This window comes from Cavia porcellus, unplaced genomic scaffold, assembly GCF_034190915.1.
Source record: "Cavia porcellus strain 051 isolate PalLab524CR breed Dunkin Hartley unplaced genomic scaffold, mCavPor4.1 scaffold_32, whole genome shotgun sequence".
In the NCBI taxonomy this organism is placed as follows: Eukaryota; Metazoa; Chordata; class Mammalia; order Rodentia; family Caviidae; genus Cavia; species Cavia porcellus.
In genome coordinates this window covers 22,514,045-22,541,988 of record NW_026947515.1, presented here as the reverse complement: position 1 = coordinate 22,541,988, position 27,944 = coordinate 22,514,045, and the positions used below count along the sequence as shown (strand labels likewise).

The 27,944-nt window shown below is 56.4% G+C and overlaps 2 protein-coding genes across 7 annotated transcripts; one reads left to right on the top strand and one right to left on the bottom strand.

The window, feature by feature from the left end:
- Positions 1–1,197: 1,197 nt before the first annotated feature.
- On the top strand, positions 1,198–4,986 carry Aanat (aralkylamine N-acetyltransferase). 3 transcript variants are annotated; one of them, XM_063242584.1, is made up of 5 exons: positions 1,198–2,114; positions 2,772–2,851; positions 3,249–3,464; positions 3,664–3,818; positions 4,143–4,986. In XM_063242584.1, the coding sequence occupies exons 3-5, from the start codon at positions 3,302–3,304 to the stop codon at positions 4,446–4,448; spliced, it is 624 nt and encodes a 207-aa protein (XP_063098654.1). In that variant the 5' UTR covers positions 1,198–2,114; positions 2,772–2,851; positions 3,249–3,301; the 3' UTR covers positions 4,449–4,986. The 3 variants fall into 3 exon arrangements, with proteins under 3 accessions (XP_063098654.1, XP_013007605.1, XP_063098653.1); XM_013152151.3 differs by having other exon boundaries at positions 3,236–3,464; XM_063242583.1 differs by having other exon boundaries at positions 3,209–3,464.
- Positions 4,987–5,366: 380 nt separating this feature from the next.
- Rhbdf2 (rhomboid 5 homolog 2) lies at positions 5,367–27,344 on the bottom strand. Of its 4 annotated transcripts, none has more exons than XM_063242582.1 (19): positions 27,190–27,344; positions 16,409–16,583; positions 14,082–14,238; positions 13,214–13,338; positions 12,549–12,744; positions 12,271–12,468; positions 11,417–11,545; positions 10,963–11,081; positions 10,637–10,831; positions 9,645–9,756; positions 9,348–9,422; positions 9,006–9,167; positions 8,549–8,658; positions 8,351–8,414; positions 8,148–8,242; positions 7,861–7,936; positions 7,613–7,713; positions 7,375–7,528; positions 5,367–6,672 (listed from the first exon to the last, which is right to left on the bottom strand). In XM_063242582.1, exons 3-19 carry the CDS (start codon positions 14,223–14,225, stop codon positions 6,253–6,255), a joined length of 2,475 nt encoding a protein of 824 aa, XP_063098652.1. In that variant the 5' UTR covers positions 14,226–14,238; positions 16,409–16,583; positions 27,190–27,344; the 3' UTR covers positions 5,367–6,252. The 4 variants fall into 4 exon arrangements, with proteins under 4 accessions (XP_063098652.1, XP_013007474.2, XP_003461490.2 ...); XM_013152020.2 differs by lacking the exon at positions 27,190–27,344 and adding an exon at positions 26,794–27,175; XM_003461442.4 differs by lacking the exon at positions 27,190–27,344 and adding an exon at positions 26,851–27,175.
- Positions 27,345–27,944: the final 600 nt, after the last annotated feature.

Sequence of the window (27,944 nt, the reverse complement as noted above, 5' to 3'; positions counted from 1 at the left end):
TTTTACCCAACTTTATCATACTGCCACATCTTGTTCTTTGAGATTACAGACACTGTATTAGTCACCTTTGCATTACTGGGACAAAATACTTGATATAACCTGAAAGAGAAAGGGTTTATTTAGGCTCATGATTTCAGAGACTTTAGTCCATGGTAAGTGGGTTCCAAGGTAGAAATGCTGAGGCAGAAGGATGAGGCAGAGGCAGGCTGCTCATCCCAGGGCAACAGGAAGTGAGAGCAGGGAGAGAGTCTGAGAGAGGAAAGGGCTGGGGGTGGGATGTACCCTCCAAACATGTGTCCCCAGCTACCAGCTTCCTCCAGCTAGGTCCCCCACCTGATGGCCATTCAGCTAGTGAACTAGTCAATGGGTTAATCTATTGATGAGGTCAGCACCCTCATGATGCAGTCACCTCTCTGGGTCCCACCTCTGAACCTGCCACATTTGGGATCGAGCCCTCAGTGCATGAGTCTTTGGGGGGAAACACTTCATGTTTAAACCATAGCATGTTTCCAGTCCTTGTGGGTGTTCACTGGAAGGGAATGTAGATTCCATGGTGTTCCCCCGCTCCACCCCAGCATCTGCCAGTGGTAGTGATTGGCCACCAGGAGGAGCAGTGGAGTCAGAGACTAGATAAGGAGAAACAAGGCCTCTTTCAGGGTGCCAGAGTTTGGAGGTGGGGTGCCAAGCTGAGGTCTTCATGTGTTTCCCCTACCAGTTTATAGGCAAAGTCTGAGGTCCTTCTGGTCAACCTGGAGAAGTCTGGTGAGGGTCTCCAGCAGGGGAAAAATGGGAAACAGCCAGTAGAAGCAGCATGGTGGGCCTCACACAGCAGGGCTCTGGGAGAAGGAAACCCCAATGATAAGGAAAGCTACCTGTGTAGGGATGTCTGGACTGGTTCTGGGTCTCTCCAAAGTCAGGGCCAAGTGTATGTCATGCAGAGCTGCCACCGCAGTCCCTCCCCAGGTCAGGGGTGAGGGCTGGCACACTCTGCAGTGAGGTAGTGGGAATGCACCTGTGGGACAGAGATTTCAAGAGCCTGGGATGGGCTGGGGTGGGATGGTAGGAGGCCAGGGCAGTTGCTGGCCAGAGAAGAACTCAGGCAGGCTGGACGGGAAGGGAGGAAGCCTGAGTTGCGTAAGAGGTAGATGGGCCTGGGTTACCCTCCAGGGGGAAAAGCTCATCCCAGGTGCTGACTCATCCTGGAAGGAGTGGTCAGGGGCAGTCAGAGAGCTTTGAAGTCCAGACGCTGGACAGAGCAATCTCTTGAATATGTAAGTAAGCTTTTAAGAACATACATACATAAAAATGCATGAGCTGGCAGCCTGAATTTCCGCCAGATCCCCATGTAAGCCTTCAATCGAGCAACTGAACATGGCCTCCCCAACATCCCAAAGCCCCTGGGCAGCTGCTGACCCCGTCTGGACAGGATGTTAGAGCTCATCGTGGCGTCTCACAGTCCGTTTTTACTGCCTGGCCTCTCAGTGATGGTGCTGTCACCAGTGGCCCCGTGTTTCATGTGGTTTGTCTGGCGGGACCACATGCTGCTCTGCGCATATTCCACTATCCTTCCTTGGGTGGTGGGGATTTAGACTGTTTCTGGTTTGGAAACCATGCAAAGTGCTGCTGGGAGCCTCCCTGTGCTCTTTGAATGCTGGGTTTGCTCATGAAGGAGTGGGATGGCCTGCTCCCTCCTAAGGCAGGGTTCTTGCTCCCCCAACAGGACTGTCATGTGCATTGGGAAAGCTGCTTACCCAGGGCTCAGCATGAAGCGAGGGGTGGGAATGCCAACAGGGCACACAGGCTGCCTGATTCAAAGGGGCCTCCGAGGGGAAGGGGTGAGGTGCTGTGCCCAGCTGGCTGAGTAATCCTGTGCATCCACTGTGCCAGCACTGACGTCCACACTCAGCAGAACAGGCACGGGGCCCAGCGGCTGAGCCTCGCTGGCACTGCCTTCTTGCTGTACTGCAGGAGGTGGGGCTGAGGGATTAGAAGTCTCTGAGAATGTCACGTGCTGCCAGTGGCACCTGTCACAGTCTCCTTGAAGCTTGGGGTCCAGGTTCCCTGGTCCCCGGCTCTGTGGAAAAGGCACACTGAGGCTCTGCTTCAAAATCCTGGTAAGTGACCCCTGCTCCAGATTCTCAGGCATGGGATTTTTGAATGTCTCTGAAGGCAGAAGGAAGCAGGGATGACCTCTTCTGGGAAGTGTAAAGCACCCAGAAGCTTCCAGGGATCACGATGTGTACATACAAGCTTCCCCCATATGAAGAGCAGGGCTGGCAATGTTATGTGTGACTTCCATGCCTGCCTCTTCCTCCCACATCTTCCAAAGCTCCCAAATCTGTGACAATCCCTGTCCCCCATCTTGTGTGTCCATGGCTCAGTCTCAAGCCATCTGGACTCTGGAAGGGCCCACTTTCATTTTCTTTTTTTCTTTCTTTTTGTCCTGGGGACTGAACTCAAGACTTCACACTGAGCTATATCCCCACCCCCTTTTTAATAATTTAAAAATAAATTTTTTTGTCTTTTTCCTTTTTATCGGTTACGGGGATCGAACCCACCACTGCCTGTTTGCAAGGCAGGTGCTTATGCCGCTGAGCTAAATTCCCAGCCCCCCCCCCCAAATTTTTTTATTAAAAGTCTTGCTAAGTTGTTCAGACTGGCCTTGAACTTGTAATCCTCTTGCCTCAACTTTCCAGAATGCTGGGATTATAGACATGTACTACCACGTTCAGCTTTAGGGTCCACTTTGATTAAGGAGCTTTTCCCCCTAGGACTGAGGACCAAGGCTGCCTAAAAAGCTCCTGGCCACACTGTCTTGCACCCATAGGACCCTCAGTCTCCCTCTGGACAGGTAAGACAAGCCCCCTGACAGCAGTGTGGGAGACCTGGGCACCTGCGTACCCTGAAGTTGCAGCCGAAGGGGTTATGGAGGCTCCTGTGCCCTGCTGCCTCCTTGGGAAGTGGTATTAGGGCGCCTCAGGCTGCTGTCCTTCCCTTCCACCACCTCCTGAGGTGCAGATGCACCAGGATGTCAGAGATGGAGTCTGGAGTTCTGGAGAGGCTGCTCTGAGCACCCTGACCCCAAGGAAATGTGGGGGAGAGGCAGCACCCATGTTTGGGGTTTCCAGAATTTGCCCTTGGGAAGGACAAGGGCACCCTGGTCCTGGATACACTGTCTCTGTCTCTACTCCTTGGGAATGTGGACCAGACCTGACCCTGGCAGTTGTCCCACAAGGGGCCCTCCTCAGTGTCAAGGCTGCTTCAGGAGCTGGGACACTGCAGGGACGCACCAGCAGCCAGGATGGCCATGCAGAGCATCCTCCCCCTGAAACGCGAGGCCCTGAGCCTGCTGTCTGGGACCTCAGAGTCCCAGAGCTGCCAGCGGCGTCACACACTTCCAGCCAGTGAGTTTCGCTGCCTCACCCTGGAGGATGCGGTCAGCGTGTTTGAGATTGAGCGCGAAGGTAAGCAGCCGGCTTGGCTCTGGCGGGATGTGCTGAGCCAGCTCCAGGTTCCTGCCCTTCAGAGCTCCGTGCAAACTAAAGAACCAGGGCATGTGTGCATTCAAGTGGGGGATGCAGATGCCCTGAGCTCCCCGCCTTCCTGTGTGCGTGGGTACATCTGAGTGACCACTGAGTCACCCGTGTACGCCCCCTGCCACAGCCTTCATCTCTGTCTCGGGCATCTGCCCCCTGTACCTGGATGAGATCCGGCACTTCCTGACCCTGTGTCCCGAACTGTCGCTGGGCTGGTTCGAGGAAGGCCGCCTTGTAGCCTTCATCATTGGCTCTCTTTGGGACAAGAAGAGACTCACGCAGGTGAGTGTGGAGGCCCATGACACCCAGCTCCTGGGAGGCTGCTGGAAGACAGCTTGGCCAAGCACTGGGTAGACAGTGAGCAGAGAGCTCCAGGGCTGGGATTTCTTCCAGAGCCAGAGATGAACACAGGCCATAGGCCCCTCCCAGGGCAAGAGTGCCCAGCCCTACCCTGAGGAATCTTAAAGAACTTCTGGTTTCCTCGCTGGGCCTAGTGTGGCATAGCTCCCAGTTTGGAGTCCCGTTGGGTGGCCCTTAGCCTGAGTTAGGTAGCCCAGGGAGCAGGGTCACAGGGTGACCTGGACTCCTGTGCCCTGCTCCCTCCAGGAGTCACTGACGCTGCACAGGCCCGGGGGCCGCATGGCCCACCTGCATGTGCTGGCTGTGCACCGCACCTTCCGGCAGCAGGGCAAGGGCTCCATCCTGCTGTGGCGCTACCTGCAGTACCTGGGCGGCCAGCCAGCTGTGCGGCGGGCAGTGCTCATGTGCGAGCATGTGCTAGTGCCCTTCTACGAGAAGTTCGGCTTCCAGGCCGTGGGCCCGTGCGCCGTGGCTGTGGGCTCCCTCGCTTTCACAGAGCTCCAGTGCTCGCTGCGCAGCCATGCCTTCCTCCGCCGGAACAGTGGCTGCTGAGCCGGGCTGCCTCCTGGCTCTGGGGTGGGTGGGGGTGCAGCAGGCTCCATGCCCACTTGTCTGCCACCCTAGCCTGGCTAAGCAGGAGAGCAGACAGCAATTCCCAGCCAGAGTGGTCAAGAGAGAGGAATGGGAGAGCATCCAGGCTGTTCAGACACCCAGGACCAGCCACGCCCTGGTCCTCATGGGGCTCCCTGGACCTCCTGCCCTCCAGATTCTGGGCCCGAGACCCAAGACTGGGTGGGCTGGTACATGGCGATGGCGGGAGGTATTTTAAGATCCCTTCTCCATTTCCTTCCTCATCCTGAGGCCAGGGGGCCTCACGGACATTCCTTTTTGGCCTCAGCCCCTAGCATGGGGGAGAGCTAGGAACAGAATGGGGAGAGGCTAAGGCCTTGTGATGGGCAGGAAAGTGCATACAAGGGTTACTCCTCCCTTCCGCTAGGGTCCTGTGCTCTACCTGCTCCCTCTCCCCTGCTGACCGCCCCACTGTCCCACGTGGGCTCCTCTTCCACAGAATAAAGTCATGTTCCTGTTACCTCCTCAGTGACTTGCTGGTGTGCTGTGGGGCTGTGGGTGGGCACAGCGTGCTGAATGGACATGTCCCTGGCTGGAGTAATGACAGTGCTCTGCCTTTTCCCCCTAGACCATCTCAGCCAGGGCCAGCCGGCATCCTCACTGCAATGGTGGAGCAGGTTTAGGTGAGGCTCCAAGGGTCTAAGGATGCCATTCAGTCCTTGCAAGAGACCCTCTGAGGTCTTCCCTCTGGCTCCAGATGGTTTTTGGTCCAACTAAATCTCAAGAAATCCTATAAGGTTTTTGCTGTCCCTTGAGTCAAGTTGGTGCCTCTAAGCTGAGGCCCTCAACCTCAAAAGTTCCAGCCTTCATTGCATTGGTGGCCTCAGTTAAAAGAGAGTATTTTCACAAAGAGTATCATTTAATACATTTGAGATGTCATCTACACAAAGTTAGCGTTATTTTTAAAAATTAGGACCATAATATAAACTAGTAAAAAACAAAACAAAACAAACAAAAACCCCAGATCCAAGCACAACTGAGCCTTAGGCACCCCCTAGAAGTGGGTCCTCAGCCCTGTCCCCTTGGCTGGGGCAGTAGTGAGGTGGAGCTGATGGGGACCACCTGGCATCGGACAACCTGGGGGGGCAGAACACTGACGCCAGAGGCAGGGCTGAGGGGGGACTTGGGAGAATCCATCCGGCCTCTGGTGCTAAAAGTAGGCAAAGGCTCAGGGTGCTGTCTAGCTATCTCCTTGCTGAGTCTGTGCCTGGACCAAGACTGCAGCCTCCCCCAGAATGCCCCATTGAGAGCTTTAGGGGAAGGCTCACCAGGCACGAATGAAGCAGGTACACTCCCAGGGGAGAGAACAAGGGGGCCATAGGTGGAGGTGGGGGATCCTAGCCATGGGGCAAGAGGGAGCACCTGTGTGTCTGTCAGGGGCTTGCTCACAGTGACAGTGGGGAGGAGCACCAGCAGATGCAGCAGCCCTGGGCCCTGGGAAGAAAACAAACTGTCCCCAGAGGGGACCTGGAGTAGAGGCAGGCTGTAACCAGAATCTCAGATAGGCAGGTGTTTTGGGTGTCCCCAAGCCGGGCCAGGAACACATGGGTCTGACAAAGCGGGGACCTGACACCCCGGGACCTGCCTTTCTTGGCCATCTCACATGGAGTCGGCCCTGCCTCTCCGGGTGAGCGCCTGGGACCAGGGCCAGTCCCAGAGTCTCTGGCACACACAGCAGCCCACCGCGGGCACACTTTTTATGACACCTGTGCCTGCCACTTGGGGGTCAGTGCAGCATCTGGTCCAGTTCATACTTCTCGCAGAAGTGGCTGGTGAAGGGAAAGCAGGTGAGGTACTCAATCCAGGGCAAGTTGATGGGGTAGATGTAGAGCCAGAGGACCAAGGCAGCAAAAAGGCCAGCAAAGACCAGCAGCGATACCAGAATGAGCACACGCTTGCGGTACTTGTCGCTGGTACCAAAGGTGATGTAGGGCAGGAAGGCAAAGGCCAGCAGCATCCCACTGAGGAAGCCAAAGATGTGGGCGATGTTGTCGATCCAGGGCAAGAGGCCACAGATGAACAGGAAGAGCACAATGGCAAACAGGTTGAAAAAGGCCTTCCAGGGCCGCTCCAGCAGCTGCCAGCTCTGGAAGAGCTCCACAAAGAGGCAGGCAAGGAGACCAAACTGCGACCCAGCTGGGCCCACCTGTGACGGAGGAGGGGAGATGTGTTCAGGGTACCAGGTACCAGCTGGACGATCAGCAGCAGGACCTACCGCTTGGGCAGGGGTGAGACCCTCATGCAGGGGCCTGCGCACAGCTACAACTGCCAGGCCAGGGTGGGATCTATGCTACCCTTCCTCTCGGTGCACAGTGAGCATCTGCTGTGTTCCTGCCCAGGGCAGGACCCATGCCATTAGCAGCACAACCAAGCCAGCTCTGGTGGGCAGCTAGAATGGGGAGGGAGCGGGACAGGACAAGAGAGCCAGGTTAAACAGGCCAAGATCGTCAAGACTGGAGGTGAAGGAGAGCCAGGTGGGCCCACTCTGTGGATGCCTTTATGCTGTTGGGAAGGCGTGTGGTGAGAACGAAGCCACAAAGGGGAACAGGAAGACTCTTTCTGGAGGTAAGCAGTGAGCAGAGCGGGGGTTGGTGTGAGTGATGACTCAAGATCATCACTGTTCCCTCCTGCTAGAGATTAAGGGCCCAGCCCCTAAGCTCCAGCTTAGCTGTCCACCCACTCTTGAGCCCCTATGGCGGGGAGTGGGGGGGAGCAGGGGCCTTCTTGTCCATCCCAGTGTGTGGGACAGGGAGCAGAGGCCTGGGCCTCCCTGTGTGCCACAAAGCTCGTGGCTGGAGTCGGGGGTGCTACTTCCCACCCTCCTGGCCCTTGTCCTGACTGTCCCTACCTCTGCCCGGTATGGGAGGAAGATGGCACTTGCAAGGTTGCCTGTGATGCCACTGAGAATGAAGATGATGGCAATGCGGTGCCAGCCAGCCAGCTTTTCCAGGTCGCGCAGGATGGTCATTTGGAAGATCACAGATACGAGGCAGTGCACCAAGCTGGGGACCAGGTACAACGGGCATGGTCAGCACTTTGGGACTGCTGGATCAGACAGGCTGGGGACCAGATGAGTACCCTCTTACCCAGCATGTAGGAACAGAGACAGCCAGAGCCTGTAGAACTGATCTGGGATCTCAGGGTTGAGGAAGGGCAGCAGCCCGCACACCTTGTCTAAGCAGTGCACCTGGGGGATTGGAGGAGGGTTGTGGTCAGACCTTGGCTGAGTCCAGGGACCCAGTGTGGGAACACGCGAGCCCCTGAGGCCTCAGTGCCAGCTTCCTCTGCCCAGGCTGACAGCACTTGCCCTGATAGCTCCGAGGTGTCACCCCACCTGGGAACAGAGTGTTGCCTCTTCATGGAAATAGCCGTGCATGAACTCACAGTACTCTCGAGTGGTGATCTCACAGCTGGGGGCACAGAAAGGAAAGAGGGGGCATGAAGAAACCCTGCCCACCTAGATTGGAGCCCAGATCCTGGCCACAGCAGGCAGAAAGGGGAGCCCTCAGCCCCAGAAAGCTCTCCTTCTTTCTGCTCACACCATGGGTGGCCCTGGACAGGGGATGGAGGCACAGTTGTGGAGGGCATCAGCCTGGGGGTGGCGGTACCAGGCCAGCTCACCTGCCCTTGGTGCCAATGCAGCAGGGGCGACCCTTGATGGTACAATCCATGTGCAGGAAACCTGTGTGGTTGCTCCTGGCCTGTTCCGTGCAGATCTGTGGAGGACACAAATCAGAGGGAGGCCCAAGTGATGGAAGGCCATCCCTCCTCCCTTCCCAAACCACTTTCTACCCAGGGCTGCTCACTCAGGGGCACTCACTCACCGGCCACTTGGTGATGTCATCAGGCCAGATGTGGGCACCACTGGAGGCTGGTTCCTCACAGGTCCTGGAGGCAGAGATCAGATTTGGCAAAATGATGGGCTGAGGCACCTCTGCCGGCCACCCACCAGCATCCCAGCCGGTAGCTGAGGCGGCCTGCCTGTGGGCTACTCTGGAACCATGGGCAGCTTGAGGCTGTACCTTGGGTCCTGGTTGCAAACAGCCCCTGACATCCGCCTCTGACCAAGATCAGACTTGTCCATGGGAGGTCCAGTATCATCCTGCCACTTGACAAAAGTGGCCAAAGTCTCCTAGAGGGTGGAGAAGATCTGGTTACACTGGCCTAAGGTCAGAGCATTGATGCAGACAAAGGACCCTCCAGGACAGGGCCTCTCCCATTCCCAGGGCTCAGGCCCAGACTCTCCTGAGACCCGGCCTGTCCAGGGCCTCTTGGGCAGAGGGTTGGAGGGCTGAGCTAGGGGAACAGCAGAGACCAATCAGCAGCAGGGTCTTCTGTGCTAGGTTGAGTGCCTGTGGGTATGTATGGGGCTGCAGGGATGGGGGAATAGAGAGACATAATCACAGGCCTTAAAGGATTCTCCCCAGACCACAGCAGAAAGGGACCAGAGTAGGGGTGGCAGGGATCAGAGGGCCCCACCGAGCAGTCCTTCCTCTGGGTCTGGATGCAGCCCGAGTGGTCATTCTGGACACAGCAGCCCGAGTCTCGCTCCAGGTCTCGCTCCCGCAGCACCAGCTGCTCGATCTGCCGGTCCTTCCGGATGCAGGGGGAGAATTTGGCCCCCAGGTGAATCAGGTCAATCTGGGAGTGTGACAGGAGCTGGTGAGCCTGGGCTGACTGGAGGGGCCCCCACTCCACCTTTACTCTGTCAAGTTTCCCTCAGTGAGGGGCCTCCGGGTAGGCAGCTGCCCACCTGCCCAGACGGGGGTGACAGGACACAGGGGCTCCCTTCTCTGATGGCATCCCCAGCCTGGGCCTCACCGAGCTGGGGCCAACCCAGAAGTTCTCCTGCTGGATGAACTTCACGCTCTCGTACACACCTTTGTTCCTCAGCACCTGTCACAGAGGTGGCATCAGAAGAGTGAGCTCGGAGCCACAGAGTGGAAGAGGGGCAAGACAGTCCCCAGAGTGTAGCCTCCAAGACGGGGCCAGGCCATGGTGGGCCCGAGCACCTCCTGCTTGGGTTAGGGTGCTGGGGTGGCAGAGATTTGGCACCTACTGTGCTGAAGCCTTAGTGGGAGGCTGAGACCCCGAGAGAAGACTGGGACCCCAACTCACCAGCTGGGTGGTGATGTGCTGGGCAAAGCCCACAGGTGCAATGCCATATGTGCAAATCACCAGCAGCGTGATGATGATGTGGACGAAGGTCAGCCAGTAGGTGAAGTAGGGCCTGGGGACAGAGGCTCTTGGGTCAGCTCAGGCTCACCTGGGTCCTCTGCTCCCTGCTTCCATTCAGCCAACTTATCTTTGCCCAGAGCAACTTACAGATGCATCTATGTGTTTCTCTCTCTGCTTAAGACCCTTGATGCTTCCCAATGCCCAAGGAGGATGTTTACAATCTCTCACTGCACAGAGACCTTGAGGTCTTACTGTGCCTGCCCCCCTCTATGCTTCTTTCCTCTCCCCATCTTGCAGTTTCTGGAACACAACACGCTTCCTGCAGTCTCGGGACCTTCGCACAGCATTTCTGTTGCCTGTCCATTTCTCTTCACCCATCTTATCTTGCTAGCAGTGTTCCCAAGGAGCTCTTCGCCCCGCTCTCTGGCTTTCTTTCTGTCTAGGACACTCATACTTGTTTTGTTCATTATTTGTAATTTGAGGTCTAGCGTCTATCAGGTCACACTGCCAGTCATACTTGAGAATCACCTTCCTCCATCTCATTTCCCTCAAAGTCGCTGTGCATGGCCTCCCCCAGCACCCATTCCCAGCCCAGCTTCCAAATGTCCCTGTGATTCGCCCTGCCCTGCTGCTTTCTCCTGGGGTTTTTGCAGGACCTACGTGTGGTGGTGCTCAGCGAGCCGACCACCGTCTGGGCACTGGGCTGGGACGCAGGAGAGAACGCAGGACGTTGAAGAGAGGCAGTGAGTCTCTGGGGGTCCCCAGACTACACTGTGCTCCAGAGCACAGGTGTCCCCGAGCTATGGTCACACTCCTGACCTGCGGAAGATGCTCCTCTAGTGCTTGCTAACCACGGGGGCAGGGGTGTAACACGCTTTAGGAGAAGGACGGGGAAGAAGCTCCAGGCCCTCCCGGGACGGGGCGGAGCTCACCGGTGGCTGTCGAAGCTCTCCAGCTGCCGCTGCACTGTGCTGCTGATGCTGCGGCGGTAGCTGCGGTTCAGCCAGTTGCCCACCACGCCCAGGCCATAATGCCGCTTCTTACGGTCAAAGGCAAAGTGCTTTACAGTGGAGGCAATGCGCTTGCCTCGCCGGGTCGTTGGCACAGGGGTGTGGCCACACTCCTTCCTGGAGAGGATGGTGGCTCTCAGCCTGATGTCCCCTTGTCTCCCCAGTGTCCACCCTAGGGCTCAGAGGGACTGGGAATAGGGACCAGGTGTGGGAAGGCCGAGGGCTGGGTTGCTCCATCCCCCACTCACAGAGGAATCTGCATCCCATCAGGGGAGACTGGGGAGGCTGAACGTGGGATCGCTCGGAAATAGCTGGCAGAGAGTGGGGGAGACTCAAACACATCATCGGGCATGGAGCTCATTTCTTCCTGGGGTGGTGGGCACAAAAAGTGGTATAAGGAGTGACTGTCCCAAGTAACTGCCTCTAGCAACCCAAATCAGGGGAAGGCAAGACTGGACAGACAAGCTCTTTAGGATAGAAAGAGAAGCCACTGGTTCTGTCAGCCCTGATGATAACCTCCTTGGGGGGACGCCCCCCCCCCACCATAGCAGCTCCATGTAGGACACAGTCTATTGCACCATGGTCCACAGCTCTTTGGGTATTTTAGGGGTTCCACGGGACATGATCAAGGCCAAAGATGCCCCTCCCAGCTCCTAGAGTACCCCAGCCCCTGTCCACCTGGGGCTCACACTCCATGCTTGCCTTACTAAAAAAGGAGGAGTCAAAGGTGTCTGCCCCATCAACCACGTCCTCTTCCAGGAAGCTGGGGTAGGCGAAGCTGCGCTTGATCAGCCGGCACTGCTGTCCAGCAGCGTCCAGCACTGAGCGACCCTGCACATAAACAGAGGCCTGGACATTAAGACGGGCACAGCAGCTCAGGTGCCCAGTCCCTCATCACCAAAGGACTTGTCAAGCTGTCCCTGGGATCAGCACCTTAGGAGTGGGCGCCTGCCCAGGCGTAGGGGAGGGGGAAAGGCAGGGTGCTTATTGGCCCTACCCACCCTACTCTCCCATGGTCTGGAGCCAGCCCTTCCCTGGCCTCTCTGACGTGAGCTGCTAACATCCTAACACCCAAAGCACCCCAGGTTCTAGACCTTCACTCTCCCAGAGGCTCCAGCTGTGCTCCCCCATTTCAGCTTCCTGGCTTGGCATATCAGGCCCCTGCCCACCCTTCTGATTCCACATCTCCTGCCACACCTTTCCTCATGAAAACCACATCAAACTGCTTCCCCAACCACAACGCTCTTGGCGGGACCCAGAGCCTCTGCCTCAGCTATTCCCACAGCTGACACTCTAAACCCTCCCTTCCCTGACACCAGCCCTCCCCCAAACTAACTACCCAACTGTGGCATCACCCCCACCCTGGGCACCTCCTATGCCCAGCAGTCACAGGTAACATCTCACTTCCTGCTTCCTTGACTTACGAGTCAGTGCAGTCAGGCAGTGTGGAACTCGCATGGGAACCAGGGCACCCCCCCGCATTTCTAGAGCCCCAGCGCACCCACTGGCCTTGCACTGAAGGCAGGCACCTGGTGGGAGGAAGACAGGGTTCCTACCTTGAGGAGGGCAGCAGCAGCCTGCCAGCTCATGTGGGCCACAGACATCCTCTTGCGGCGGGGCAGGTAGCCAGAGCGGATGCTGGTGAAGGAGGTGAGGGACAGGACCCCAGGGGTCAGTGGTGGGTGGGGTGCGTGGGGCCTGTCTACCTCGTCTGGGTGGCGGAAGGCCCGGCCCCGGGCCAGTGGATCCACAATCTGGAGGGGACAAAGGGGGAGAAAGTGGACTGGTTCCCAGCTGGGATGGCCACCCGGCTGCCCCTCCTCACAAAGTCTACCTTGGGCATCTTGCAGGGCTTTGGAGACTCGGTGCCCTGGAATGACGGCCCCTCCTGGCTGGGCAGCTCCAGGTCCCTCTGGCACGTGGCCTTGAGCCGGCCGTAGCGCACACTGCAGTGGTGCAGGCTGCGGCGCTGCCAGTTCTGCCGCTTACCCTCCCAGTCGCCGCTGACCCCGAACCACTGGGCCGTGCCCCTGTGGAGGAGAGCGGCGGGTGGGCAGTGCACGACTGCCAGCATGCAGGGAGAGCACGGGGCGCGTGGTGACTGCGTGTATGTGAGGGAGGCGCCAGAGGGTGAGGTGCACATGTACACCATGGAGATGTCCACACACTTGGACCTGCGTGCCTGCCGGCTCAGCCTCAGCCCCTGACTGGAGCCCTCTGAGCGGAGGTGAAGGTTAGAGCATGAGAAGTGGGGCTGGAAAGAGGGTCCTCCAGCTTCCTGACTTCCTCAGTCTCCACAGGATGTCTTTCTGCATAGTACAGGCCTCTAGGCCTCAGTTTCCCACCTACCGCGTAACACAAGACCCTCATTAATGCAGAGACACTGACTGCTGACACCTTCTTACTCCTTCTGAAAAGGACACTGGGACAGGCTCAGGACACGTCCAGGCGCCCAGAGTATACGGCGCCAGGATGGCCAGGCAGGGCAGGGGTGCTCACTTGCGGATGCTCTGGGACAGGGAGGCCTGGCGTCGGAAGCCAGGGTGCTTCTCTGCACCATCCTGCCATCGTCCCTGTGGCTCTTGGAGGCTGACGCTCTTCATGTAGGCTGGGTTCTTGGGCTTCTGCAGGGAGGACAGGGGGTAATGGGTGTAGCCTCCTGGCAAGAAAGCCCCAAGCAACAAGTTCAGCCCCACTCCACCCCCACCCCAGCTGCTTCCATGCATTAACTAATTTGCTTGTTTACGTGGTGCTGATGATGGACCCTGGGGCTTACACATGCTAGGCAAGCCTCTAAGGAGCAACCCCCATCGCCCCACATTATGCATTTAAAATCTCCGCTTCCTCATGTCTCCCAGAAAATCTCAGTGTGCCTCCCTACCCAGCACCTTCCCATTGCACTTTGTACATTCTACGTAACTCCTGGGGTGAGCGAGCGGTGTGAACACAGCACCCCTTTATGCCCCCGCTTGGTGGGAGGCCCATGCCATTGGGGGCTGTTCTCAATGAGCTCTTTATGGGACAGGAATTCATTTCCATCTTCCTGAGAAGTCAGGCGCTGCAGAGGCTGCTGGAGCTGTGGACCCCGTCCCCCTCAGCCCTCAGAAGGGCACCAAGAGACCTGCATGCAAACGGCCAGTGCCCTAGTATGCCCAGGACCCCTTTCTCAAGGACAGCCCCTCCTGTTCCCTATAATCCACACCCCAGGAACTTCCTGCAATATCTTATCAGGCTCAGAAAGAAGGCAGCAGATGCAGAGTCCAGGATGCACAAGGGCACAGTGTTAGCAACTGAAACTGTCTGAAACATGTCATGTGGGCACAACTGTTTCTGTGGCAGGACAGTGAGCCCCAGTCTGGCTCCTCACCTGTGGGATCATCCTGTCCTGCTTGCTGGAAGCCTGGGCTTCGGGTGGCGGGATGGTGATGGACAGGTTGGGCGGCTTCCGGCTCTGCAGGCGGCTGCTGGACACGGAGGAGAGACTCCCACCATTCTTGTCAGCTGAGGCCATGATGGGCAGAGGGCTGGAACAGAGACAGGAGTACAGTGGGGTGACTGTAACCAAAGGGCTGGGGATCCTAGTGCTGGGGGAGGGAGCCTAGGATCAAAGCCAGACTGTTCAGAGTTGGCTCAAAGCCACACTGCACCTGGCTGGGCGGAGTTTCTGTCCTAAGACTATTTCTGACCGTCATTTGCATTCTACACCAGTAGGGCTCAGGAGGGCTCAGCTTTCTACCTCAGTCCATTTCTGGCCTCACAGCTCGAGACAAGAACCAATTCATAAAAGAAGCACAAAGATGCAGGATTTGGAGCTAGAATGATTTTAGTCACCTGGTCAGGACAGGCCAGGGGCCTGTGGTCAAAGGGCCCTGACTTTGTCCCTGGGAAGGATTTAGGGGAAGACAAGGTAAAGGCTCCAGAACAACCCAGTGCTCTGAACCCTAATATGGCGCCAGCCTGTGGTAACAAGCAGAGGCACAGCCACTTCTTGTGCGGGGAAGCATGGAGTACCACAGTCCCTGAGCTATGCAGCAGAAGTGGTGACTCAGCCTAGTTCCCAGGGAAGCAAACCCAGCATGGCAGACCCTGTCCCCTACAACTGTTAAAGGTAAACGAAAACCAGGCCCAGTGGCTTACGTATAATCCCAGCTACTCCAGAGATAAGATGGCCCGAACCCATGAGTTCAAAGCAATCTGGTCAACACAGTGAAATGCAGGAGGGGGAGGAGAAGGGAGGGAAAAAGATAACTGAAAATCCCTCCTGGCTGGTACTGTTTTTCTCACAGTGGCAAGTACTTCATTTTACAACAGAACTGGTATGTGTGCACTGAAACACAAGAGCCAGAGCTGCAAAGCAGGAAAGATCTCTGGGCCCCTCCTCCAGGCTGCCTCTCTCTCTGCTCCTGGAAAGAACACGGCTTTAAAAACTCCACATCATATACACACTGGCACATGCACAAGGCAGGTAACTATACTGCTCATCTGTTAGTTCATCAGAAAGGTCTGTGCTTTCATTGTTTGATCATCTTTCTCATGATTGTATCGTGTAATCCAAACAACTACTTTGAAGATAACAATACGCACTATATTAACCATTGTTAATCTATTATTTTGTTTTGAAATTCTGTTCCATTGTTTTTATTCATTCTAAAAAAAAAAAAACACAACTCTACACATCACTCATTTGTGATCTCCAGTGTGGACTGCTTTCCCTGTGTACACAGACAGACAGACAGACTTTATTTGCTTTGAAGACAGCCATGATTTCACTGAGTGGAACGCGCACAGACCGCCGCGATGGATGGTGATTCAGGGTGTTTTGTGTCCAGCACTGCAAGCAACACTCCTCCCCACGGCGTCAGTGGAGGTGAACCTAGGCACGCGTGCTCATAGCTGTCTGAAAGCTCCAGAAGGTTTGCCATCGCTGCCTGAGTGTTTGCTCACAAACTACGAGTCCTAGGAACGGGCAGCCGGGTGAAGGGAAAGCATGTCTGCCTTCCAGCATATCCCACCAAGCAGCCCTGGACAGAGGTGGCCATTCACCCTGACCAGGCCTCTTCCTGGCTTGTGCCACCAACCCCCAATCTCTCTGCCTCGTTCCCTCTCTTCCTTGAACTCTGTTCTGCCCTATCATCTTTTTCTGGTTAAAACCCTTGGCTGTTTTCTTTCCACTTCCAAGGTCCTTGGCAAAGGGTTTAGTTTTTTCTCATCTTCTTCAAAACCAGGGTGCCGACCACATCTTCTGATATGGGTGGTGGCCAGAAGTCATGATCAGAAGCACTGGGCACCGCCAGGCATGTTGGCCCACGGGTGTAATCCCAATGCTGAGGAAACTGAGGCGGGAGGATCTCTGCACATTCAAGGCTGGCCTGGGCTGCATAGTGACATGGGTGTCTCAAAATATCAAACCAAACCAATGACAGAAGCCTCACACAGCTGCTCCACAGACGGTGGGCCTCAGCCCACGGCAGCCACTCTGCCCGCAGCCCTGGAGAGGGCAGCACTGGTGATGACTGCTTCAGCAGCCTGACCCTTCTCCCTCCCTGCTCTTTCCCTTCACTGCTGTCTTCTGCCTGCTGTATCCACTGCAATGCCAGGGCAGAGCCGGCCCCTCAGGGGCCTTCAGCACATACTTGTTAGAAACAACCGCCAAGTGACACCGCCGGCCCCGGCCCACCTGGCCTCAACTTTTACCTTCAGATCTGGGCTCGGCCTGTGGTTTCTCGGGCTTGCAGGAAGTAGCTAGGGCATGTTTTGGGTCTCGCCTCCCTGTGCGGATGCTTCAGAGTCCAGCCTCAGCTCTGGGGACTGATGGGCAGATGGACAGCCAGATGACCAGCTCCACGGCAACTTTCTTGGCGCTCTCAGCCTGAAAGAAGGAAGGGTGGTTTGAGAAAGCTGCCAACCTCAAGTCCTTTGTTTCCTGCTTGTTTGGAATTCTGGGCACTGAACCCTGGGCCTGTGCGTTCAGCGAGCTATATCCTTAGCCCTTTTTTGAGATGGGGCTTGTTAAATTGCTAAATTTCCCAGGCTGTGCTTGAACTTGCAACCCTTCTACTTCAGTCTCCTGGCATTACAGGTGTGTACTACCAGGTCCAGCTCATCAAGACCCTATTGCAAGGGCCAGGGATTTAGCTCAGTGGCTCAAGCACTTGCCTAGTAAGTGTGACGTCATGAGTTTGGTCCCCAGTACCCAAAAAAACCAGTAGGGCCCTTTGCTTGGCAGCCCTACCCACCTGAAGCCAGTGCTGGTCCTCGAGCCTGGAGCTGTCTACCTTGAACAACCCATCAGTACCACTAAGGTCTGGAATCCATTTTTTAAAAAAATGTTTGTATTTGCCAGGCAGGCGCTTGTGCTCCTGAGCTATATCCACAGCCCCTCTTTTTTAAATAAGGGTTTTAAATTTTACGTACTCCATGTTTGCAGTACACAACACATCTCAATTTTTTTACCTCCCTGTCCCCTCCATCTCTAGGTCCCCTACCCATTTACAAAAGCTCTCTCTCTTCCCTATTATCTACCTTTGATTTTGCCCTATAAATTTTTTATACTCTGGGTCTCTCCTAGAAGAGAACCCATGCAATATTTAAGCTTCTGTGTCTGATTTATTTCACCTAACATTACGGTCTCAAAGTGCATCCATCCCTACTCTTTTTCTTTCTGTCTCAGAATTATTAGAATAAAAACATTTGACTTTTAACAATTCAGGATGGTTGGCTACCTTCTAATTACAATTTCCTTTCTGCTAAAATCAGCCTGATATTTAAGACAGTGTTGGAGCTCTCTGGATGTGTTTCATTGTTTTTATTAATAACCTATGGGGATGAAGTCTGGATAATGTAAAATTCAACCATTTTAATGAGAACAACTTGGCGGCATTTCTGTGTTTAGGAAGTCTCACGCAGGGTGATTGCTGCCGCACAGCAAAGCTCAGCAGGTCCTGCTTGGAGCTGACCCCGGAAGTGGCAAGGAGGAGCCCAGTGTCTGAGCACTAAGTCTCCCATGTGCTTGTCTCTCACTGTCCTTGAAACACTCTTCAAGGTCAACACCACTGCTTCCTTTTTCCCCAGTGGTACTGGGCATTGAACCCAGGGCATCTGCACTGAGCTACAGCCCAGTACCTTTTTATTTTTAAAATTTTATTTGGTACTAGGGATCAAACTCTCAACCTCACACTTGCCAGGCAGGCGCTTATGCCACTGAGCTAAATCCCCGGTCCTCTTTTTATTTTTTGAGACAGAGTCTTGTTAAGTTACACATGCTAGACCCAAGCTTGTGACCTTCCTGCCTCAGCTTCCCAGAGGCTGGGAGTCAGGCCTGTGACACCACACCCGGCCGCTGCTTCCATTTTGTAGTGGGGAATAGAGGGTCAGAGAGGCTCATTAATCTTCCCAAGCTCACAGAGCCAGAAAGAGGTATAGCTAGGACTCAAACATGTAGCTCCAGGGCCAAGGTCTTCTGGGGGAAGCAGGGGCTGGTACTCTCCTTATCTAAAGCAGTAAGAGGGGCACATGCACAGGGCTGGAAGAACCTCCCCCATGGAGCCAAAGCCCATGGTCCAGCAGGGAAGGACACCAGGTCTATGTGCCAGTGAATTCTAAGGAGCTCCACAGAGGCCTGGGGCTGCCTGGAGGGTATAAGGAGGTTGCCTGAGGGCAAACAGAGGTTTGGAGGTGGACTCGGGCCCCCTATAATTCCAATGGGCATTGCCCTTTAGGCTGTGCATAGGGATGAGGGCCTTCAGCTGCAGATGCCCCTCTTCCCAAGTGTGGAGTGATGCCCAGGTGGGCTCCTGAGACTGTGCCTGGGCCCAGGCTGCTCCACTTCACCAAGCAGGGACCTACAGCTGACTTTGGCCTCTGCTATCCCTAAGTGTTGGCGACCTGAGCTCACACCCCTGAAAGATCATAGATCACTGACCCTTCCTTGGGGTTGGCCATGGCCCTAAAGTCACCGAGGACACAGATCCAAGGCAACAGCCTCCCCTGGGGCCTCCACAGGGAAAACTCCCCAACACAGCCTCCTGTGGGTTCAGTGAGAGGGCAACGAGTGGGCACTGCCCTGGGGGAAAGGGGAATCAGAGGAAGTCCAGTGGGAGGGCAGGTGGCCAGGCAGGCAGGATCTTTCTAGAACTCAACAGGGATCACACTCAACCCCCTGGTATCAGAATTTCAGATCTGCTCCACACCCTACCAGACTAGTCACCAGGAAGCTGCCTCCTTACCAGCAGACAGAGTCACCACCACTTTAGCTGTGACCTCACAGCGTCCTGTACACCTAAGCAACAGCCCCCCATCTGAGCCTGGGCAGCACAGGGGTCCTTACCCAGGGAGCCCCCTGAATGGCAGGCACCAGTCAGTCCATACAGATCCCACAGCCAGCCCATGAAGCAGCCCTCTCTGGAGGGATCCTCTCACTGCTGCCCATCCTGACCCTGTCCCTATGCCTGCTGCAGGGCCCTGACAGTGCTGGCCCAGATGACTCACCCCCTCCCCCCCAGCTCCTTGGTCCACCATGAACATTACTTTCAGTTCTGGGAAATGCCCAGCCACCCCCACCCCCCATTGCAAGGCCATGTCACTGCAAGGCCCCTTTTGGGACCCTACCCATGGACTCCTCTCTGATCTCCTGAGGGAAAGGAGAGATACACACTAAGGCCAGAGAGGCTGGGCCAGGCCCAGGGCCATGCTGAGAACCCCAAGAGAATCGAGCTGACCCCAGAAAGAAAGGGCAGGAGCGTTGAAGAGGGAGGAGCTCAGGCCTCTTCTCCACCACCTTCACAGAGAAGCAGCAAGTGTCCTGGGCAACCGCCCACAGACAGCTTCACTTGGTGCCACATTTTCCTGCTCTGCCAACGGGGAAGAGGAGCCTGTTGGAAAAGGGGATGCTCCTGCTTCACCCATACACACAGCCCTGTCTGTACCACTTCCTACCAGGCCCTCTCCCCAGTGGAGCAGAGGGGCTGACAAGATCCCTGAGTGCAGAAGTGGACAGGTAGGAGCCCAGCCCCTCAGCTGCCCTCAGTGGGTGGCAGGGGCCTGGGTAGAGGTGAGTAGTATCAGAAGCACTCTAGGATCCCACTTGACTCACATCCACAGCAAAGGGCAGGGGCCGAGCAGAAAAGGGCGCCGGGATGGTGGAGCCACCCTGCCTATCACTTATCGCCTGCCCCACGCCGCGCTTGCTCACTACAGAGGAAACTGTCACATCTACCCACCTACCACTCTCTCTAGGACTCTAGACCTGTCTTCTCAGCCCATCTAGGGTTGGGTGGGGTAGGGGAGGTCAAGGACTGGGCAACAGAACAGGCCACCTGCCCAAGCTGGATCTTGGGGAGGTGCCCTCCCCAGAGGAAGACCTTTAGCCTGACCCCTGAAGGAGCTGGGAGACACCAAAGGGGCCCCGTTAGAAGGACTGGGCTGTGAGTGGGGTAGACTCCATTTCCTCTTCCTTCAGGGTGGTGTCCAGCATGGGGTGGGGGTGGGGCACACCCGGAGGAAAAGTGCGGGGTCTGCTCAGATCCCTGGAGGAGCACAGGTTGAGGAATGTGTCTCTGGGACCTGGGGTCAGGGCCCCTCTAACTTAAGCCACAGCAGCCGGCTCACGTAGGCACAGAAATGCAGACTCAGACTCAGAAACCACCTCTCCAGTTTCCCCACAAAGGGTGGGGCTGGGCGCTCCCAAGCAAGGCCCGTTGGGCATGTCCAGGGCAGGCAAGGCCACCCCACCAGCAATATAGCAGGGTGTCTAAGAGCACCCCTCCCCAGGCACAGAGGACATGAGCCCAAAGTCACAGTGCCAACATGATGTCCCCTCCCAGCCTGCCGGGGACAGAGAAGTTCTATCTGTACCCAGGAGTCTGACTGAGTCTCCACGCTCTCTCTACCCCCACAATACCCCACAGTGGCAGCTTGTTAGAGGCTCCTCCTTTCTTGCTAATGATAACTAGATCCCCCACACCCCTGGACTCTGCAGACTTGCCCAGAAATTCAGCCAGAAATGAGGACAGAAAGGAGAAGGGTCCCATCCAGAAGGTGGGGTGTGACCGGGAGGGGCCCAGTCACCTGCACTGATGTAGTGAAGAAACCACAGCTTGGCTCAGAAGTCGCTTCCAGCTATGGAGCCCTGAGGGCAAGTCCACTGAGTGTCCTGGGAGAGTGGGCGGCCAGGAGGGAGGGGGCAGTGGAAGGCCAGGCTGCAGCTGCGAGTCAGTACTGGGCTGAATTACAGGGTGACACGGTGAGGGCTGGGGGTGCAGAAGTTGATTCTCTCCCGCTTCCTGGCCACAGAGGCTGAAACTCAACTTCCCTCCAAGGCCACCACTAGGAACTAGGGTGTTTTTAGAAAGCTGTGAAGAGGAAGAGGGCCCTTACCCACTGCGCAATCCCCAGTTTTAACACTCCAGTTCTGCTGACCCCTGGGAGCTCCCCAGCCCTGTCTGCCTGCCCAGAAGGAAGGCTCACGTAAGGACTGCATTCTAACTCTAAGCCCACCCTGGCCAGCCCCCCTACACAGCCAGTGAGAGGCAGCAAAGGTGAAAAGCCACTCGGGAAGGGCCACAGTGACAGAGAAAGGCACCACCAGCAGTCAGGTGGGAGGCCAAAGGACGGGGGCAGAGTCACAGGAGAGGAGGGGAAGGACGCGAGCTCCTTCCAGGACCCACTTCCCCAGATGACAGGAACTGATGGTGCAGACACAAACAGCACACTCACTCCACCTCGGCCGGCAGCCACCCACAGGCAGGAAAAACAGAACAGCCTGTGGGTTCACACCCTCAGGAACCCCACAAACAGGTGGCCTTTCCCCCAAAGAGCCCCCAACTCTCCCTCTCCTGGGCTTGCACCATATTCACTGCAGATTTGGGGGTTTGGTGGTCACTGGCTTCTCTGGGCTTTTCCCCATCAGACCCCAGGCTCAGGGCTACTCCTGACCCAGTTAGAGTGGCTCTGGTGTCAGAACCCACCACAGACACGGGAAGCGGGTGTTGGGCTCCAGGATCCGCCCCCAGCAGGATGCAAACCTGCCCATGCATGTGGCAAGTGGAGAGGGTACACGCTGTTCCTGTGGACTTACACCCCACACCCTCTGCTCCAACCTTCTGCTCTTTCTCAAGACCACTCACCAGAGTACCTGGCAGAGACATGAACCCTTCCTCCTCTGTTGAAGACCCTGACGCAGGAAGTGAGCAGAGCTCAAGGTATCCCCAAGCCAAGGGGTAGCAGTTGCTGGTAACATTCAGAGCAGGTACCACTGATGTGGGAATGTGGCCAGGCCTCCCCAGCTGCTGAACCCTAGGACCTTCCAGCGGAGGAGTGGGAAGGGGTGCCAGGCCAGTGGACAGCAGCTGGGTTGAGATGCAGGTTCTCTGGACAGAGCCCGGAACATAGAGGAGGCAGGTTAACAGCGGCTCCCAGGGCTGGAGGAGTGATCACAGCTCTGGGGAAATGGAGAGGAAGTGGGTATGTGGTGGGGTCCGAGGATGATCAATCAGCAGCCTGGCCTCCTCTGGGAAGGCTGCATAGTCTGCCCCAGCTCTGTGGCCCATCCCTGGGAGCCACAGACCAGGACACAGGAGAGGTCTGGAGAGGAAGGGGAAACACCAGGGGTCACATCCACACTAGGTTGGTGTGAACTGTACTCTGTTCCAATTTTCCAGATCTGCTCATTGCTTGGGTAAATGGGAACTGGGTTTTACTGGTTCTTGGAATCAGCAGAAGCCCAGCATATGCTCAACAGTTTGGGTAGGTTGGGTTTAGTCTGGGGTGGGCAAGCAGACAAGCTCCACTCTCCTTCTGTTAGGGGTTCCTTGGACTAAGGTATGCGTGCAAGGGAGGCTCTGTCTCGGGTTTGCTAACAGAGGGCCCAGCATTTCCACCATCCCCTTATGGTCTGACTGTAGACAGTGAATATACTGCTTCCCTGGGAGAGACAGGGTCCTAGGCCCACCCCTAACTGCTATGTGAGCTCAGGCCAGGCACTTAACATTTCAGAGCCTCAGGGGATTACGCACAAGATGCTAAGTAGCCTCCCCCATCTCAGATCTAGTACTTCTGTCACCACTAACCAGGGCTCACACCAAAAGCATGATCAGCTGTAAGGACAGTCTTACCTATCTTACAGAGAGGGAAGTACCCTGCCCAGTGTCTCTCAGCCAGAAACAGACTCTGAGGCTGGTCAGCTGGGAGCACCCAGCACTCTAAGAAGCAGCACACCCAGGGTAGGGGGTGGGTGGCACTGGGCATCCTCCGTTCTGCTCCATCTGCATGGAGCCTCTTTGCCAGGAGGGAACATGCCAGACAGACACTTTTCAGCTTATAAACAGTCATTAAGAAGCTAATAAACCTGATTTCCCAGGAACTCTACCCTGGGGCTCCCCGCTTGCCCTGAAAGAAGCTGGCCTCAGCCTCAGTGGCTTCCAGGCCCATCAGGGCTGTGCCCATGCCAGGCAGGCCTACAAACTCATCTGTCTACCATCTCCCCTTCCACCTCACTTCGGGGTTCTCTGATTGAGTAAGAAGGAGGGCTGGGGGCCAGAAACAGGGCCGAAACCTGGCTGGGCACTGGATTACTGTGGGCACACTGCCACTGCTGAGCCTGTTTCCTTGGCTTGGAGACGGGCGGTGCCCTGCCATACAGCCAGCCAGCATAGATGACAGTGAAGATTCTGAACTTACAGAGCTTGGCATTCAACCAGCAGTAGGTTGCTGGCAGTTTCATCCTAGCAGAGCTCCGCGACCATCACTCACATGGCCCCTAGAGCCTCAGGCGTAATTTGACAGGTAGGGAAACTGAGGCTCAAAGAGGTTGAGTAACTGTTCTGAGGTACCACAGTCAGGCAGGGGATGAGGCTGCACCCCCAGGCAGGGTCTTGTGCTCTGAACCTCCATTTCTGCAGCCCCTGAAAGCAGGGGATCAGGGGGCACAAAGAAGCACACACAAAGGGCCAGCTCCAAGAAGCCCCTCCCACCCCCAGGCTGAAGTGACAGCTCCCAAGGCTTGGACAGCACTTCTCAGTTTAGCAAAGGGCTTTTGCAAACATTATCTCATCTAATTGAGGTAAGCAGCAGTAGGAAGCTGTCATTAAGCTCCCTCCCTGGCTGCTGATAAGGTCCTCAACCCCAGCCAGGTCCACCCTATCCTGCTCTTTTGGGTATTCTAATGGCTGCAGGAAACCAGGATGTAGGGAGACTGATATGAGTGGGAAAAGGCACCCTAAGCAAAATATTGAGGGCAAGAAGGCCAGCTGATACCACCTGCGACACTGTGGCACAGGTGCAGGAGCCACACGTGAGAAGCAGAGAAGAAGAATAAAGCCCTGGATCCTTGGCCAGAGAAAGCCCAGTCCGAGAGGCGTCACCTCTGGGATCCCCAGCACCGTGAAGGATACACAGCTGGGCAGGAAGGGTCACCCTGGGAGTGGGCAGCAGTCCAGGCCCAGATGGAAACCCATCCTCACTTCCTGGGCCTCCAGCCCTGACACAGCTATAGACAGTAATACCAGTGCTGCACCTCTGGATGCATGCTCTTACCTGGCCCAACCACCCACAAAGTAGGGCCTTTGCCATGACCTGAGTGTGCCATGCTCCTAAGTCTATGACCACAGTGGCTCCACTCATGTTGTCCCCATAAGAGCCACACACTAGCCAATTCCCCCTGGAATCATCGCCTCACAAATGCTCCCACTGCTTAGGTGTGGAAACTGAGGCACAGACTATTATTTAAGTGACTCACGCCCTCCCGGGCATGCTCTCATAGACCACTATGCCTTGCTGGGCCCTGAACCTCAGTTTTGAGGTTGGAATTACCTACTCCCCCATCCCGTCACCATGCTCACCCCTGACGGTATATAAGCAGCTCTGTACCTTCCAGAAGATAAGAAGGAAATAGGAGCTTCCCTGGGACACTCTACTTCTCAGGGAGACGAAGGTCGCTTGAGGGACAGTCCCAGGAAAGTCCTTGTCAACATCCTGGCACATACCAGCTTCTCCTGTAAGGACGCCTATGTCCTGAGAGCCGCCTGGGCCTGGCAGCTTCCCCTTCCCAGCTGCTGTGCTACTGGTCAGCTAGACCTCAGAAGCCGCTGGCACCTGCCACTCCTCCCCTAGCCTGGCTCAACTGGAGAGGAAGTCAGGAGCCACTTCTGACAACCTGCAGGTGTGTGAGCTCACTCTGGAAACTCCCCTGGGCTGCAGGGCAACACCTCGGTCTGCTCCAAAGTCTGTGACACAGAGATCCCAGGAGATGTGCAGGTAGGAGGTCACCAGCAAAAACACACATCTCCCTTATGATGTATCAGAGACAGGCGGGGATGGGCACCTCATCCCAGTCCCTGGAACACACTTTACCTCCTTCTCTAAGCCAGTGTCTACCTGGGGCAAGGTTCACCACAGTAGGACAAGGATCCCAGTGGAGGCCACAGCAATGTCCAGAGCTCAGGCTATAGAAAAATAACAGCACCATTGCCCCCAGACCCTGCAGTGGCCCTCAGTGCACATGGGGGCATGACTCAGTCCTTCTTTTACAGAACACAAGTCTCCTTCCTGGATACTGGGTGAGCGTGGGTGGAGGGCACTCCAGGAGTAGCAGTGGCTCGGGGATGAGCCAACTGTGTAGGAGTCGGCTCTGAGTGACCCTGGGGGTAAACAGCTCCATATAAGCCTGGATGCTCAGTCTTGGTCCTCGAGTGACACACACATAAGGGGCCACCATGACTGTTTTCTGTCCAAAGGGAACACGGGCATTTCACTCCAGTCTGTTACGGTAAAAAGACCAAAAGCCAAAACCCAACCCGCCTGCTCTCTTGCTCTGCCAGTTTCCGGGGCAGGGAGTGAGGTACAAGCTCCTGGTACAATTACTTTCCTGGCATAAGTAACTGGAGGAGTTCAGTATGAGCTCAGAAGGGAAAATCCCAGCAGGTCACAAGGCATCACACACGCACATCAGCCTTAGCAGTCCAGCTCTGGGAAAATCTGTGGGTCCAATGTTCGCCCCGTCACCTCCCATTCTCAGGGATATTTAAGTTCACAGACTGCCCTGGCTCACCCTGCATGGGAGGCTGTCCTGGGGTGAGGACCCTATTCCCAGCTTCTCCTCCATAGCACCCAGATCTGCTTCCTGCAGAGGCTGTGAGCAGAGGAGAGGTAGGCTCTGAAGTACCCCGATTGCCAGGGGAATAACTGCGTGCCCACCGCCTTAGGCATTCCAAGCTGCTCCCCTCACCAGTGAGGAAACTGAGGTAGGAAAGGAAATCAATGAGTACCTCGCAGACCAGGTGCTTGGGGGCTTTAGGGGGCGTTCCCCAATCTCGGCTCAGCACTATCATTTTGGTTTAAACAGTTCTGTTTAAAGTCCAGTACCGCCCCTGGGCTTGACCTTCAAAAGTTCAATAGCAACAAAACTTACCTCCCCTCCTAAATCTGGGACAACCAGAAAGTCTCTAGTCATTGCCAAATATTCTCTGACAGGCAAAAGTCCCTTACCATCGATCCCTCAATAGCCAGGAGTGGTGACACATGCCATAATCTCAGCACTCTTGAAGGCTGAAGCAGGTAAATTTGAGCCCAACCTAGTGACTTTGTGAGACTTTATCTCAAAATAAAAATAAAAATAAAAATTTCGAACGGGGGGGGGGGCGCCCACTGGGGATGTAGCTAAGTGTAAAGGCCCTGAATTTAATCCTCAGTATTTTTTTTTAAGTGCCAATTCCCAGTTGAGAACTAGAGCTCTAAAACAAACTTCACTTTCCCCTCCCGGCCTTAGAGTGACAACAGCGCAACACACGTTGGGCTCATCATTCCACTAGGAAATGTCATACGAAGTGGGGTTCTAGGTCTATCCTTGCAAGGGCGATTTTTTAGGAACACTTCCTCTCTCATAGCCCAACCCTACAGCCCTCTCCTGGAGGCTTTCACTGAGCTGGGAAGACCCGAGAGCTGGGTTCCCTTTCTGTCCCTTGGGGTAGGTCACCTCTCCATAACCTCAAGCCCGATGCCCCAGTGTGGCGCGCGGCAAGCCGAGGGGCTCGTGGATCCCACGCAGCGCTCCGCGCAGCCCAGCGGCGTGCGCCCCCCGCCCGCACCTGTTCCACCTCGGCGGGGCTCCGCGCCCACACTTCGGCCTCGCCGCCGGTGCTCACCCAGGAGAAGCCGAAGGCGGGGAGCTCTAAACTGCCGGCAGCTCTGGGGCGAGGGTGGAGCTGCGCACTCCGCTCCGGACTGTCCCCTCTCTTCCTTCCGGGCTTTCAACCGACGTGCCCGGCGCGGTGACTTGGCCCAGCCCCCGCGCCTGAGCTGAGCCCGGGTCTGGCAGCCCAGGTCGTGGACTTGGGGCGCACAGTCTGGTCCCGGCCCGGGCGGGCCCACGTGGGCCCCGGGCGTTCCGCAGGGCGGGCGCCTCCCTCCCCCGCCGCGCAGCCGCGCACGGCAGCCCAGGGCAGTCCGGACGCCACCCCGCGGGCCCGCCGCCCCGCGCTCACCTCCCCAAGGGCCCCGATCCCGAGACTCGCTCGGCGGCGACCGCCAGCTGCCGGGCGGTGGCTCCGCGGGGGCGTGGCGTGGCGCTGGCGCTCCGCCTCCTCACTACCTGCGCGCCGGCGGCTGGGGGCGGAGCCGAGGGGCGGGGACGGGGGCGGAGCCGAGGGGCGGGGACTGGGGCGGGGCTCCGCTTGCAGCAGGCCTGCCCTCTGCCCCTGGCCCCTGGCTGCCCTCTGCCCCTGGCCCCGCCGCTGGGCTTTGCCCCGGCGCAGTCCTGCTCCCAACCACCGGAGCTCTTCCTCCTGGGACCAAGCGCATACCCTAGGTCTGAACTGCCATCGCCATATCACACCGCTTCCTAAAGCCTCCCAGGCTCCCCTCCCGCTCCTCTAGCGCCCGGTTCTCGGGCCAAGTCAGCTGTTTCCTCTCTCTAACCCAGCCCAGGTGTTCCCTCTAACCCAGCCAAGGTTATCTCAGCTTTAAGGGCCCTCTGTGAGGCACAGGTAATGAGTGGACCAACGGTCTCCTTTAATGTATAACTATTGGTGTAATACAGGTGCGCCTGGGAGATAACCTGAATGTAAGCTGACCTAAAGAAAGCCAGTCTGGGAGGTGACTTACAATCACTGTGTTACCAGAGTGGGCTGCTCTGGGTCCCGTTCGAAGAATTGTTTCCAGGCTCTTGTCCCGTTCAAAGAATTGGACAAGACAATCTAAGAACGCAGAGATTTAACACGTATTGGAAGTGACAGTAGGA